Genomic DNA, 15,048 nt, shown 5'->3' on the forward strand with positions numbered 1-15,048 from the left:
ATTCTGTGGAGGACAGGATCCCCTGAATGCTGCTGGATCCAATGAGTTGGGAGCAGCTAGGGCAAATTGGAGGCCCAGCACCATGGTGTGGAGAGGCTGGAGTAGGCTTGGGCGGTGCCCAGCCGTACAGGCTGATGTGCTTTCCTGCCCTGGCGTGAACGTGCCCCTGGCCTGGTAGTGTGCTGGCTCCCACCCTGCCTCCGACAGCTAGGAGCCAGAGCTGAGTGTCTGCCTTCCGCTAGCTTCCATACAGGTGTGGGGGGCTCTGTGCATGCCCCATTGTTCCACAATGCCCCCCTCCCCCGCCCCCAGCTGGGTGGCAGTGTGAATGGACTGTGGCTATATTTAGAGTGAAACTCCTGGGGCTACCACAAAGGAGTGACTGCATCTTCAGGAGGGTGGGTGGGCGGGAAGGGGACAGGGGAGCAATGCTATTTTCAGAACACATGTCATTGCTGGCTACAGAGCAAGACTGTGGCCATAATGCAGAAGGAAACAATAGCTGTGGCCAGAGGAAGAGCCTGTTATGTTTCAGGTGGGATGTTTGCAACTGCTCAGGAAACCTGACCCCGCCCGACAGTAGCACAAATCACAGCATAGCCTCATGAAGGCAGGGAGGAGGCAGGGGATTCACACACAGGGCCAGGGCAAGTATGAGGTGCCAAGAGGCCATGCCCATTCCTGGAGGAGAATTTTCAGTGACTCCTTGGCCCTGGGGGCCTGGTTAGGAATGAAACAGTTTTGACCCAATTTCCCAGACAAACCATGTACCCTCCTCTGGTCTCTGGATACCTCCCAAGAATGGCAGTGGGAATGAAAAGAACTCAGGCAGAAAGCAGCAAGGTGGGCAGAACCAACCCAATATGAAGTAAGGTCTCAGGCAACAAGGCAAAGCCTGGGCTGAACCATAGAGTGTGGCTTCAAAGTTCTGGGTGGGTGGACTTGGCGCCCCTCACATCCAGGGGCCTGCCTGGGTGCTGCAGCTCCAGCTGCATAGGCCCTAGAGCTCCCCACACCTCTTTTTTGACCTCCAGTCGGCCCCACTTACCAGAGTCTGTACAGTGCCGGAAGCAGGGAGGGACAGGCTACAGAGGGAGGGCAGGCCTCACCCCCCCCATCCCCACAGATGAGCTGAGGCCCAGGGGTCTAGGTGGGAGCAAGGAAGTGGGGGTGTGGCTACAGACGCAGATCTCACTTGGACTTTATAGCCATCCTGGGGACTGGGGGATTTTGTTCAACCCCATCTTCATATCCCCCTCCTCAAACATGTGTGGTTCCTGTTTTGCTGCATCTGTAAAAGGCGCTGGGAGTTGGGGACTTGCCTTACACCTCTCGGTTAACACCCTAGAGACTGATGGGGTTCAGAGCAGAGTAATTTACAGTCCATCTCTCCAATCTTAATTCACTCGATGCTCTTTTCTTCCTTATTGTATTAGTGTGACCCAGGTACCTGCCAACAATAATGGCTTCTCTAGCTAGGAGCCTCTCCCCCATTCCCAGGACAATTTATACCTTTTCCTTGGGATTTTCCCCCTTAAATTAAACAAAAAAGAGGAAAAATAGAGAAGGTTAACATGGGTTTGGAGCGCTGAAGCCCCGTGGTTCTGGGCAGGGAGCCAATGGCCCGAGGGCACACACATGTGCGTGCTCTCCCAGAAGGGCCTTCACGGGCCCTGTTTTACAGCCACCTCGGCACAGACTCCAGGGTTCACGCATATGGCCAGACAGATGTGTCTGGCTTACGTTCAAGGCTGGAAAATGAAGAATTATGGAAGTGAAGGGCCCCGGGCATTAAAGGTGGGGGGGAGTGAAGGGGGGAATTTTTCCTCTGCTGAGAAATCCTCCTGTGGCTATGAGGCTGGAATAAGGAGGCTGACAGGAGGTAGGGCCGCCAGCAGCAGTGCATGTGGGGCCTGTTCTTAAAGGGGCCACAGCAGCCCACACTTTGCTGGCCCACAGCAGGCCCTCCAGGATGGGGCCTGAGCAGGCCCCTCTGGAGGAGCTGGTGGGGAGAATAGGTCTCTGAGACAGGGCCAGCCAGTGGCACTGGAAGTCAGGTCTTACATTAGACTTCCAATTACTAGGGTTGCTTGTTGCTAGAGAAACCAACCTAGACAGAATACTCTGGCCAGAGACAGATCCACACAGCATGTGCTCCTAATAGCATCCTCCTCTCTCTCTCTTTGGTGGGACTGGGGTTTGAATTCAGGGCTTTGTGCTTACAAAGCAGGCACTCTATTCCTTAAGCCATGCATCCAGTCCATTTTTTCTCTAGTATTTTAGAAATGGGGTCTCATGAAGTATTTGCCTGGATTGGCCTTGAAGTGTAATCCTCCCAATCTCAGCCTCCCAAACTTTTTTTTCTGAGACAGGGTCTCACTATATAGTCTCAACTGGCCTTGAACTCACTATGTAGTCCAGGTTGGCCTCAAACTCATAACTCTTCTGCCCTTAGCCTCCCAAGTGCTGAGATTACAAACGGGTGACAGCATGCCTGGCATTCTGTGTCAAATCACTTGTTTAAAGACTGGCTTCTTCATTGGTATTTTCTGGAACGCCATGTTTTTGTTCACTTTCTGTCTCCCCCAGCACCAGCAGAGTCACTATTCAAACCACTTGCTAAACTCAGACATGTCCCCAATTCCAAGGAGTTCATAGTACAGTAAGAAACAAACCCAGAAACAACTGTAATAGGAGACATGATAGCAGTTCCACAAATGAAGTACAACTCAACACTATAGGAACACTAAGCAGAGAGATGAATTCCTCCTGGGGGAAATTAGGGAAGGTTTCCCTGGGGAGATAACATTTCATCTGGAGGTTGAAGGATGAATAGAATTTCAACAGGAACAGGAAACATGGAACAGAAAAGGAGTATTCTGGATTAAGGGAGAGTATCAACAAAGAACCAAAGACTGGGAAAGGATGGAGTGTGTTTAGGGGTAGACTGATATCACTGTCCAGGATGGAGGGCCTTAGAGACTAAATGACTACTTCATGCACACTGCTTCAGAATAAACCACATTGATTTTGTAGATAAGGAAACAGGTCCAGAGAAGTTAACTACTTTGCCCAGTCATATAGCTAGTAATGGCTCACAGGGTATGTGGTAGTGGGAGAAGAGGTCGGAAAAATACTGGGAGATCAAAAAGCCTTGAATACTGTAAAAAGGAATTAAGACTTCATTTCACTAGCCAAGCAAAGGCAATGATGATTTCTGAGCAGGGGAGTGGTTCTTTGGGGAAGAAAATGATGTGCTGGCAGCAGTGGGGCGAAACAGGAGCCTGGTGGTCAAGCTGTGTACTACACAACTCCAGGAGGGGCCAGTCACAGACTGTAAGATCAATGGCACCCCCTGTAGCTGTGCAATTCAGGAGCTTTAATTGCAACAATTTACACAAGTCCCTGAACTAGGATAGCAGTGGCAATAAGAACAGGAGAAGAGGAGGTAGTAAATGAATGGACAGATAGGCTGTGATAAGAAAACAGGAGGGGTACAAAGTCAGTATGAATTTAAAATCATCCTCTACTTGCTACTATCTATGAAGTCAAACACAAATATTTAATAAACATCAACTCAGCTTGCTGAGACTAAGAAGTAATAGAAAGGTAGAGACCAAAGGAGGAGGGAGAATGGTGGTGAGGAAGCCTAGGAGGATGGTATGATAAGCAGAGAGAAGACAAGATTCATTCGTGTTAAGGGAAGCTGGTGGGGGTGTGGAGGGTGTTCAGGTTCTAAAGCTATAGGGATATCAAGGTTTGATAAAGATAGGTCTTTACTAGTTTCTTTCTGTCTCTCTCTCTCTTTTTTTTTTGTGGTACTGGGATTTGAACCCAGGACCTACACCTTGAGCCACTTCACCAGCCCTGTTTTTTCAAGATAGAATCTACTATTTGCCAGGTTGGCTTTGAATTGTGATCCTCTTGATCTCTGCCTCCTGAGTAGCTAGGATTAAAGGTGTGAGCGACCAGTGCTCAGAGGTAATTTTTGATTCATGTCTGTGTAACTGCTGGGAGGTTGAGGTGGTAAGTAGAGATGGGACTTTTGGGAAGACTGATGGTGAGGAAGGAAAGGGCAAGAAGAGTATCTTGAGAATGAAGCTGCTTTTTGGGCCACACAGGTTTACTTGCAGACCCACCATAGCAGACAGGCTGGCAGAGGCATCACATACTGGATCCCAGTGGCAGTGGGATATGAGTATGTCTAAAGAAGGATGAATCCCAACTGTTACCATTCCCCTTCCTGGGCAGGGTGATGAGACTAATCTCAGATAAAGAGCCCGTGTGTGACATGCATCGTGCTAAGCACTTTAGGTGCACTGTCTCATCCAGGCCTCAGACATGAAGACGTAAGTGCTATTATAACTTTCTCTTTGTAGGTAAGGAAACCAGCTCTGAGAAGTTATGCTAAGTTGCACTGATTGGGCTACTTATTATCAGGTTTGACATCCTAGAGAGGCCAAGCAGGGTGGCTTAATGCTCTTCCTCCTCCCCTCCGGTTTATAAAGGGGGAGTACAACTGCCTTGAGCCCTAGATAAGGAGAAACGGGCATATAGCATGAGGGATAGACCTGGAAAAGCCAAATAGAAAAACCTGCTTGATGTGAAGGTTTGGGTCCTAACAAAGCTGACAGTGGGAGATTAGGCAGTGTCCCTCTGGGAGGGTATGGAGACTATTCTATCTAGAAGGGGCTCTGCTTCCATTACATTAGGAACCTAGATCAGTACCCTGTAGCTATGGTACTCTTTCCTCCCAAGAAGGGGTTCTCTCCATGAGTGACTGGGTATGGTGAAATAGCATGAAAGAGTGTGTATGTGTGGTGCCATTGACAGAGTCTTCCATCAGATTGTCAAGAGACGACTTTCCCCCTACTTTAGAGCTTGTGATGTGGGAGACTTCAGGGTACCAGACAAGCTACCTGAATAGGAGTATGACAATGGGTGGAGATGGACAGGACACTGAGGGTCCTGGCTTCATTCCTTATTTTCATTTTTGGCTTTAGTCAGTGCAGAACATGAAGATGGCTTCCTGAGGAATCCCTACTCCCACCCATATCACCTCACACCTTGTACAGCCACACCTTGGAATCACTCTCTCCTATCACACCTCACCTGAATCTTCTCCTGGCGACGTTGTTGCTCAGCTATCTTCCTGGCTAGAGCCAGCTTTTTGGCCCGAAGTTCCCTGATGTCATCCTCGCCTCCACTGCCTTCAGCCTCTGAATCTTCCTCAAAATCTTCAATCACCACGTCTTCCTCCTTTGGGTGGTAGAGCAGACCAAGGAAGAGAGGAGACTGTGAGGCAAGGCACTTACTGAATCATCCCTCTCCCCACCTTTAATCCCAGTCCATGCTGACCTGGGACTACTCTTTGCCAAGGGTCCCCCATTGTGTGCTTCCCTTGCTCAGGAAGAGTGGGTTGAAAGAAGCTGTCACTCTTCCCCTCAGATTTCTACCTTTTACGTTCTAGGGCTCTTTCTTACTCAGTCACACCTTAGTTACTCACAATCACGTATGTACAGTTGCATGCTTGTACTTATACTCCTTGTTCTCCCTTGTACATACTCACAAAGTCAAACCTTGGACTGTCTTTGTTTTGAAATCACAAATGATTCAAGGGGTAAACAATGGGAAAAAACTAAACTGCCCAATTTAAATTTAATTCATGCAAATGATCTGATAGGAATCGACTCTGGCCGACATCTAGGAGTTAGGCGAGAAAGCTCCCTTGCTTGAGAAAGCATCAGGAACAGATGTGGTAGCTCAGCAGACCTTGCCCTGGTTTCTTTTTAAGACCACAGCCTGGTGGTGTGGGGACTGCTGGGCCCCATTTCAGGAATTCACATGACATGGCCTTGCTCAGCTGCCCTTCCAGGCCTCGACAGGGTAGGTGGTGGCTGGCTAGTTTAAGGAGACTTCTGCCAGGCTGGTGGAGCCTTTCCCCAGGGATGGCACCGCCCTCCTTGCAGCCTCAGCTCTTAGCAGCCATCACTCCCCGGGTGGTCCCAGCTCCATTCCTCATTCTCTCACTTTTGGCCTTGGTCAGTAGAGAACACTGAGCTGCCTGAGAGCTTCCTTTGAAGGACAGAGTTAGCAGGGGTATATGGGGAGTGATTCAGCAGGAGAAGATTCCTGTGATTCTAACAGGATGATAATGATGATAACTATATCAACAGCTACCATCTACTCAGTGCTTCTTATCGGTCAGGTACTGACCTGACTGATTAACTCATTTAATCCTCACAGTGACCTGAGAAATAGCTGCTCTTACCATCCCTACTTTCTTATTTATTTATTGGTGGTATTAGAACTCCGAGCCTTGTGCTTATTAGGCAGGCACTCTACCACTTGCACCACATCCATAATCCTTTTGGTTTTTCTTTTATTCTTCTTAATTTACCACCCTTATTTTATACATGAAGAAACCAAAGTTTAAAGTAAAACAACTTGCTCAAAGTCACATAGGTAGTAGGTGGCAGAGTTGGGATTCAAATCCAAGTTAGTGACTCTAAAATCTGTATCCTTAACAACCATAATGAGCAGACCCACAGGGTTGAGAGTACTGAATTGAGACAGAAAGCCTAGGGGAGAGATGACATCTGAAGATAAGACTAAAACTTCCACTGTCCTGAGAGGTCTCAGGGGTCTGGGGTGCTGTCCACAGGCACTACTCATTTGTTAATCCTTGGCCATGGGAAGGAGGAAGACTGCACATTTGCTTCCTTGTTCACAGAGTTAACCTGAACAGGCGAGTGGAACAGGACACCTGCTGGCCCATTGAGGAACAGTGCCCCTGGCTGCTCTGAACAGGGATGCACAGGCTATCACAGGCTTGCAGTGGGCTGGACTGAGGTCAAAAGAGGGTCAGAGAAGCTTGTCTGAGGTTTGCTCAACTCTCACAGCAAACGAGGAAGTGTGAGGTTATGAAATTACACAGACCAGGGTAAGTAGGGTTTCCCAGAGACCACTAACATAAAGGAACCCAGGAGGCTCGTGGGAAAAGGAAGAAGTGGGCAGCCTGGCGTGGGTCACAAACCTTTGCCTGGTCAATAAACCTCAAAAGGAGGGACAGTTGATATCTGGGTCTACAGAGCTAGTCTGCTCCTTGTGAGAGGGGACAAGGCCCTCCTTCCCTAACTGGGCTTATGCTGCAGGCTCCACTGGCTAGAGGCATTTCTTACAGCCAGCCTGGTGAACAAGCCTTGCTCACCCTCCACTGCCTTCCTCAGTCTTCTAGTGTGGTAAGATAAAGGACCAAGGCACACCTTCGGCCCCATGTTTCCCACAGTGTCCAGAACTGGTGGCACTGCTCTGCCCGCCTGAAGCTTGGATACCCTAATGGCTTTGGCAACTTCACTGTCTCCTCCCATGCTGACAGCTCATTCTTTCCCGTTATTCCCTGCCCAGGTTTCATCTGGAGAGCCTGGAAATCATGGGTTCAGTTATATCCCTGGAACCATCTCTGCCCTGGAAGCTGAGCCCTGTGTCATCAGAGGTGGGGTGGGGTTCTCCAACTATCCCAGTGAAGCCAGGCCAAGACTCCACTATATTCTGAAGACTCTGTTCCAAAGGTGGCCACTCTATCACTGCCTCAGATCCCAAATGACAGCTTCCAGCTGACATCTGGCTTCCTTGGCCGGTTGCTGATTTCATCCCTGCACCCCGCCCTGCTCCACCGGGCACTTGAGACTGCTGTGGGCCAAATGACTGTGTTGGCCTATGGGTGACCTGGCCTCTGGCTAGAACTGCTTCCGTCCCTTCTCTTAGCTCCATGTTCCTTCCCACCTAAGACCCCTATCTTTAACATAGTGGGGTAAAAAGAAGGAAAGAATCAACATTCAGGCAAAAATGAGGTGTGTGTACACACCCAGACAGAGTTACCCACACCCAGACAACACAGCAGGGAAGCTGGCAGTGATGCTAAACGCACACTGCTCCAACACTGCTACACACTCACATCTGTTCAGAACCCACAGACAGCAGGAGAGCTGGCAGCAATGCTCACTTAAACTGACACACAAACCTGGCAACACATGCCCATGCCAATGATCATGCCCAGAAAGACACACACATGCAGGCAGGACAACTGCCAGTAAGGTTTGCAAGGTGAGTACATAGGCTCAGGCAGACAGACAGACAGACAGACACACACACGCACACACACACACAGACACACACACACTCTGGAGTGAAGCAAGGGCTACAGGAACAACCAAGGGCAAACAAACAAGAGGAGAATTCCTTAATCACATCAGGATGTGCAGGAGGGAGGGAGGGAAGGAGCAAAAGAGGGAGGATAGACCGGGGGAGGGGTGATTTTCCACACAGGGCCAGCAGTGTCAGCTCTTCCTGTACTTGTGCTAGAGGCTGGAGTTCAGGCCTGTGCTGCACTGAGCTCCACACATCCATAAACTTGATCCTCAGTCTGAACCCTAACACCCCCCTCTTTACTCCCCTTTCTAAGCCTCCAGAGCTGCACATTATTAAACTCTTTTCTTTCTCTCCCTCCCTTCTCCTCCAATGAAACATTAAAAAGCAGCATCTGGAACTTGTAGCAGAGTGAGATGGAGGCACTGAGGTAGACTGGCAGTAAGGGGCACCAGCAGAGTGTACTCTGGAGAAGCTGGTTGTCACATCAACACAGACACTGCTCTGAGACATTATAAATAATCCTGAGGAGAAGCTGCAGCCTGGTCAGGGGGAGGCCTTCCCTCTGTCACAGCGGGATCTTCCCGCATAGTACCTCATCTTCCAGTTGTTTTCCCTTTTGGCTTCCCATTTCCTTTCCCATGGTGTCTGGGACGGGTGCCACTGACACATATTTTCCACCCTTGAATGCCAGCAGAGGCTCTTCTTGTCCACAAAGGGCTTCCAGAAAATACTTCAGCACTGTGACCCTTTTGCAGTCGGCTGCAATAACCTACAGGGCAAGAGGAAGAGAAGAAAAACAGCATTTTCTGAAAGGGAAGATGAAGATGAGAGATACTGCTGCAGGGCACATGAGAAGTGTGTTAAAGTTACTGGGAAGGGAGACAGTGTGAGTGACAAGAGTGTGTGTGTTTGAGTGTAATGAGGTGAGAAAGGGCCATGGACCAAGGTCTTCTGAAGGAAGGAAGTTGTCTTTAGGTCATCCCTGGGGCAGCAGACAACCCCAGGACCAATGTGCTTTTCTTTTACTAAAGTACTAATATAAAAAAAGAATAAACTAAATTCTTTTAAGTTTGGAATAGAATCAACCAACGGAGAAATGGAGTACAGCATGCTGACTCTCATAGAACGCTACTTCCTGGCGCCCCTTGCTGCCCCTCCCCAAACTCTCTCCAGGAGAACTTGCAGACTGAATGCAAAGTGAGTAACTAGAACTTTTTTGGCTATTTCATTCCAGCTAGGTCATTCTGGGCTTCCCTGAGAGGTTCTTGTCCCACCTAAGAGCTTCTCATACCCAAGAGACTGGGATCAGCCAGCACATTGTCAGGAGGTGGTTGGGGCAGAGCAGGTAGGAGTGTTTCACCAAAGATCTGCCCTCCAGGGTTCATGTCAGTTGCTGTCATGTGGTCACAGCGGCACATATGCTGGAACTGTTAAACAAGCTGGGCTGATTTAGCTGAGATGAAACTCATTATCTAAAACAATCATCAAATTTGTCAGTGTCTTAGCTGAAGTGTCCACAGTCACCCAGTTTGGGGTCCTCCCTGTAAGATCACATATGCATACTTTCACATCCAACCCCACCTGTGTTGCTTGGGCCTGCCATCATTCTTGCAAAATGGTGCTCTTTTCTTCCCCTCTCTGGTCTCTGGGTCCTGTCCTCCATACTGGCAGGGTGTGCACCAAGGGAAGAGAGCCCTGCTTGATCTGCAACTCAGAAACTGAGGGCTGTTCCACATGGGAAACATACTGCAGTAGCCAGACATGCCATTTCATCATTAGTGAGTATGTATGCTCAGTATCCCTTTTTATGCTTTCCCAGTTCTGAATACGAAAAGGACTATATATCTGCATCATGCAGTGAAGGACTAACATGGAGACTGACTTGGCTCATTTTACGGGGGCAGGTGTTACCTCATCTAGACTGCAAGCCTTTCAAGTGGCAAACACTGTATCTAATACTTTTCACACATCCCTGGTAGGGGCTAAAAGACAAACTGGGCATGCAGTAGGCTCACAGCAAAGACTGGCAGGCATAGGGAAGCTCAGCTGGGTAACACAGGGGGCATATAATACAGGCATGATCTATGTCCTTGAGGTCACTGTGGAATGAGCACCAGGTAGCTAGCCAGGGAAAGTGCAGCACATACCACTTACCTGTGCACTTTATCACTCCATTTTTTGCCGTCTTCTCTGCCTAGGCAGCCCTCACCAATGGCCCTATTACCCCTGTAGGCTGGAATCTCAGGTGAAGAACCTTAACTACCTCCACCTGAAAGACCTAAAAAGTTCTCAGCTACCCCAAGAAGGCTTAGAAAAAGTAAAATTTCTTGAGCTTGGGTTGCCTGGTTCTGGGCTCACCAAGGAGGAAGGAATGCTCTGCCTTAGGTCAGGGCAGGTAACTATGGTTCCATTGCGTGTATTCAAACATGTGATGAGGAAGGCTAGAAATACAGAAGCAGGGGCTAAAAGGCATTAAAGAACAGAGCTGAAATGAGTAATAGCCTGGCAGGCAGCACGCATAGTGGCCTCCCTGCATCCCCAGTCTCTCACTTGCAGAGGAAACTTCTGCATTTCCACAAGACTGCCAGTTTCCTCTTGTGGTCTAATTTTAACCACCTTGTCGTTACAGTGTGTGTCAGCCATCTGACCCCACAATGACCTCTGACCTTACACCCCAGCTACTGCTTGCCCTATGGAGAATTATGTAATGGGTCTAGGACTTTCCTTTTTGGCATGAAGCTGCTGCCACTGAATAGAGAGGAGGTGGGGTGAAGGGGTGAGAAGAGGAGAGAGAAGCAGCTTATGATGGTTCTTGGCTCACCTGGATGGTGAGAGGTCCATAGGCACCCCTGCTTAGTCTGCAGTAGAAGCCTGCCCAGGAGAGGACGATGTGCCACAAGCATACACTTGGATAGGTGGGCAGGAACACAACTGCTGCTAGGACACAGGCTGGGTGGTATACTATATGGCTCAGGAAGAAAGTGTGATTTCTGGCCAAGAGGGAGAAGGGCCACATGTGTGTGGATGTGGAACTCCTGGAGATGGGGATTTCCAGGGCACAGCAGGACTCTGGGATGCAGACATCCTCAGTCTGCCTGTGACACATCCTTAGAGGTTCAGTGGGAATTGTCCATCATGCGGATAAGCCAAAAAGCCCTCTTCTGTCCCAGTTTTCATTTCCATGATTTTTAAAATTTTTATTTTTTGTGGGACTGGGATTTGAACTCAAGTGTTTCCATGATTTTTAGAAGGAACCTGATTTCGGTGGGGATTTTGTCTACTATGACCATGGCAAGGACTTGACTACCTAATTGGCAAAAGGGCTTTGATCCATTGGGGTCTCTGAGCTGGTCCTAAGAGGTCTACTACCTACCTGATTAAAGAGAGAAAATGTATCCAGTTTTTTGGGAAAAGTGTCCTTTCAATCCTTTGCAATCCAATTGCCAGGGAGAAGAGTCAAAGTTGTATACATTCTCCTTAAGTTTCTAAAGTATACCATGGCAGTGAGAGATGCAGCATTTGAACTATTTATATTTAGGAGACAGGGAAGCTAAAAGGAAGAACACCAAGGGTTTGTCCAGAGACACCAAGAAACCTCCTGTCGCCAGCGTGTTGGCCTGTCTGCAAGAGCATTCTGTCTTAAGTTAGGAGGAGTACGCCCACTGGGGAGAAGACCACAACTCTCTTGACCTTGGCATTCTATGGGAGGCTTGTGGGAATATTCTCTGACACAAAGCCTCTAGCAGTCAAGTCAGGACGAGACAAAAAAAAAAAAAACAGAAACAAAAACAGTTTACGTTTAATAAGGGATATATCATGATGGAGGGAGCCTTTCAAACTATCTACAAAAAATGAACTCTAAGCCAAGCACTGGTGGCTAATGCCTGTAATCCTAGCTACTCAGGAGGCAGAGAGCAGGAGGAGCAGGAGGATCATGGTTTGAAACCAGCCCGGGCAAACAGTTGGTGAAACTCTATATTGAAAAAAACCATCACAAGAAAAGGGTTGGTAGAGTGGCTCAAGATGTAAGCCCTGAATTCAAACCCAAGTACCACAAAAAAAAAAGAAAGAAAAAAGAAAGACAGAAAGAAAGAAAGAAAGAAAAAAACCATACCCTAAGATTATTTTTGTTTGGCTACAGGGAACTTCCTGGTAGGAGAGTGGTTAAAGCTAGGTCCTCTGCTTGGAGAGGAAAGAGTCCAAATGAAGTCTATGACATAATTCCCACAATAACTGTTCATGAGCACATTTTTCCAATCTGTATCAATGAAAAGCAGAGAATGTAAATGGTATGTACATTGCAGCTTGGGCAAACTCTAGATTTTCCAGAGGAGAAAGAGCTGGGCAGGAGCATCTTCCTGGGCTATGACAGCCAGAGCTGGACTGGGGCTAGAGGATCATGGTTTGAAGCCAGCCTGGGCAAACAGTTCCACAAGACCCCCATCTTGAAAAACCCATCACAAAATAAGGGCTGGTGGAGTAGCTCAAGGTGTAGGCCGAGTTAAAACCCAGTACCATCAAAAAAAACAGAACACCAAAATTAATGGAATCTCACATGAATCATTCTACCTCTGAACAGAAAACTGGGGCTTTGGATCAAGGAAAAGCTAAAAGAAAGGCATCCAAAGAAAACCCCTTTCTCTTCCTCTGAAGATTGTCTGAGGCAGCTTGCCCCATCATCAGCAGGAACTGAAACCTTGAGCTTCAGGGCTCCAGTTATCACCCCATCAGGTCCACACGCAAAGAACCAAGCAGAAAGGAAAACTGAAAGCTCGATGTGGAGAGGCGATACCACATCTGTCTTGGCCAGACTCAGTTCCTTAAGAGAGAGACAATGTGAGCAGGTAGTGGCTGGGGACAAGAAGTAAGCTAGGTTCTGAGAAAAGCGGGAAGAAACCTTTAGGTTAAGAGAGGAGTAGACTGGCCTACCAGTCTTCTTAAGCGGGGTGGTGTATAAGTACAGAAGAATGGTGAAAACTGAAATCTGGTGACTCCCCCTACCCACTCTGCAGGGGACAAGCCTTGCCTGGGCAAAGATGCCCACAGAGGCACAGAAAAGGAGACATACATTGCCTTATGGAAGGTGAGGAAGAGTGACAGAGAAAAAGAACTGAGCACCAGGCACCACTTACTTATGCATACTGAGTTCTAAGACATAACACCTCAGAGCAGCCTCTGCAAAGGCAGAAAACCACATATCTAGCCAGGGAATATGAGCAGAGGTTGGAGAGCTGAACCAGGCCTCTGGATGCAAACTTTAGGGAATGAAGGACTCATAGTATTAGTCATTTTGCAAGATTTCTTTTGCTGAACTTTTGGTTTAGGGGAATCAGAATTATTTAAACTTGCACTATCAGCTAGTCCCTGTTTTTTTTTCTTCCCCCAGTCTTAAAAAGTCCAGCTTGCTACTGCTTCTTTGGTTAAAGAGGAAAACCACACAGGTTTTCCCCCACAAACTTAAAGTTTACAGGTTGTTTTTCTTGTTTCTCTAAATGGAGCCAATTATTCTCACATTTGTTGAAACCTTCAATCAAACTTTATAGCTTGTTAATTTTACAGAATGTCCTTAGAGCAAATAAGATTCAGACAGGAAAAGCCGAGATTATTAAGAAACCTTAAAATAGCCTCAGAATCTACCACCAAGGCTGGTAAAATACAGGCTGCTTGGCTGGCTTCTGAGGTCAATTAGCAATGGGTTAATTATCATCTTAATGAGCCAAGCTTACAGGATTGGCTACAAGAAATATAACTCAGACTAATCTGTTTTCACAAACTGGGAATTTCTAGCTATGCACAACTCACCCTCACAGGAGACTGAAGGGTGGGAAGCTCAATTCTATGGTGGCCAAGGGTGGGTCAGCCTGAGAAGGGGTCTGCCAATGAAAATTTAGACACAAGAAATAAAGAATACCACACAGGGAATCCTCTGGAGCTGGGAGGACAGAGGAAATGGTTTATTCACATTCCTAAGGGTTGGGGCTTCCTGGCAGGGAGCAGGCTCCACAGGCAGGAGAGAAACTGGTTGCAAGGAAGTACAATCACTTGGAAGACAGAGGCAGTAGTTTAGGGCAGGGAGAAACATATTCACAGCCTACCTGAATCAGAACATAATGGTATGAAATGGAGAGAGAGGATCATGGGTCAGGAGAGAGAAAGGAAGAAGTTGTGCTGGGACTGAATGACCAAGAGGTCTTGACCAAGAGGGCAAGAGGGAGAAAAAGCATGGGTCTTGTACCAGACGCATCTCCTGATAACCACAGAGCATACATAATGTCGAAGGCATTGACTCAGTCTCTCTTTTCCCTATCCTGTCTGCAGCGTGGCCTCATTTCTATGCAAGACACCAAGCATAGGCCATTTCCTCAGTCACTTCTGATTCCAATGTCCAGACCCAGTACTCCCTAGTCCTATGGTTGCCCTGTGCTAGCTGAGGGGTCAAAAGATCACAAGATGAAATACTCAACTCACAGCAGCAACATCATTCCATGACCTGGGTCCCATCAGCTGTTTTCTTCTCAGAGGAGACAATATGGGCAGTCACCAATCAGCTGGCACTATATAGGCTCCTGTTCTCAGAGTGGCGGGTGACCTGCTCTTCCTATCCATATCCACCATGTATGCACACATATGCACATCAGCAGTAAGTCACCTAAAGATGAATAGGTAGGCTGGGTGCCGATGGCTCACGCCTGAAATCCTAACTACTCGGGAGGCAGAGATCAGGAGGATCAAGGTTTGAAGCCAGACCAGGCAAATAGTTGGCGAGACCCTATCTCAAAAATACCCAACACAAAAAAGGGCTGGTGCAGTAGTTCAAGTGGTAGCATGCCTGCCTAGCAAGTATGAAACCCCAAGTTCAAACCTGGTACTTAAAAAAAAAAATGGGTAAGTAGGAAG

At 47.9% G+C, this 15,048-nt stretch overlaps 1 protein-coding gene across 8 annotated transcripts in view; it reads right to left on the reverse strand.

Moving 5' to 3' along the window:
- Positions 1–15,048, reverse strand: part of Smg6 (SMG6 nonsense mediated mRNA decay factor) — a 266,332-nt gene that overhangs the window by 14,918 nt on the left and 236,366 nt on the right. For 7 of the 8 annotated variants that reach the window (XM_074046589.1, XM_074046588.1, XM_074046587.1 and 4 more), the window contains 2 exons: positions 8,744–8,920; positions 5,113–5,259 (listed from right to left, as the gene is read on the reverse strand). In XM_074046589.1, coding sequence (XP_073902690.1) covers positions 5,113–5,259; positions 8,744–8,920 — 324 coding nt within the window. The remainder of the gene's footprint in view (positions 1–5,112; positions 5,260–8,743; positions 8,921–15,048) is intronic. The other variant, XM_074046591.1, reaches the window with a different exon arrangement.

This window comes from Castor canadensis, chromosome 11 (assembly GCF_047511655.1).
Source record: "Castor canadensis chromosome 11, mCasCan1.hap1v2, whole genome shotgun sequence".
NCBI classification, from domain to species: Eukaryota; Metazoa; Chordata; class Mammalia; order Rodentia; family Castoridae; genus Castor; species Castor canadensis.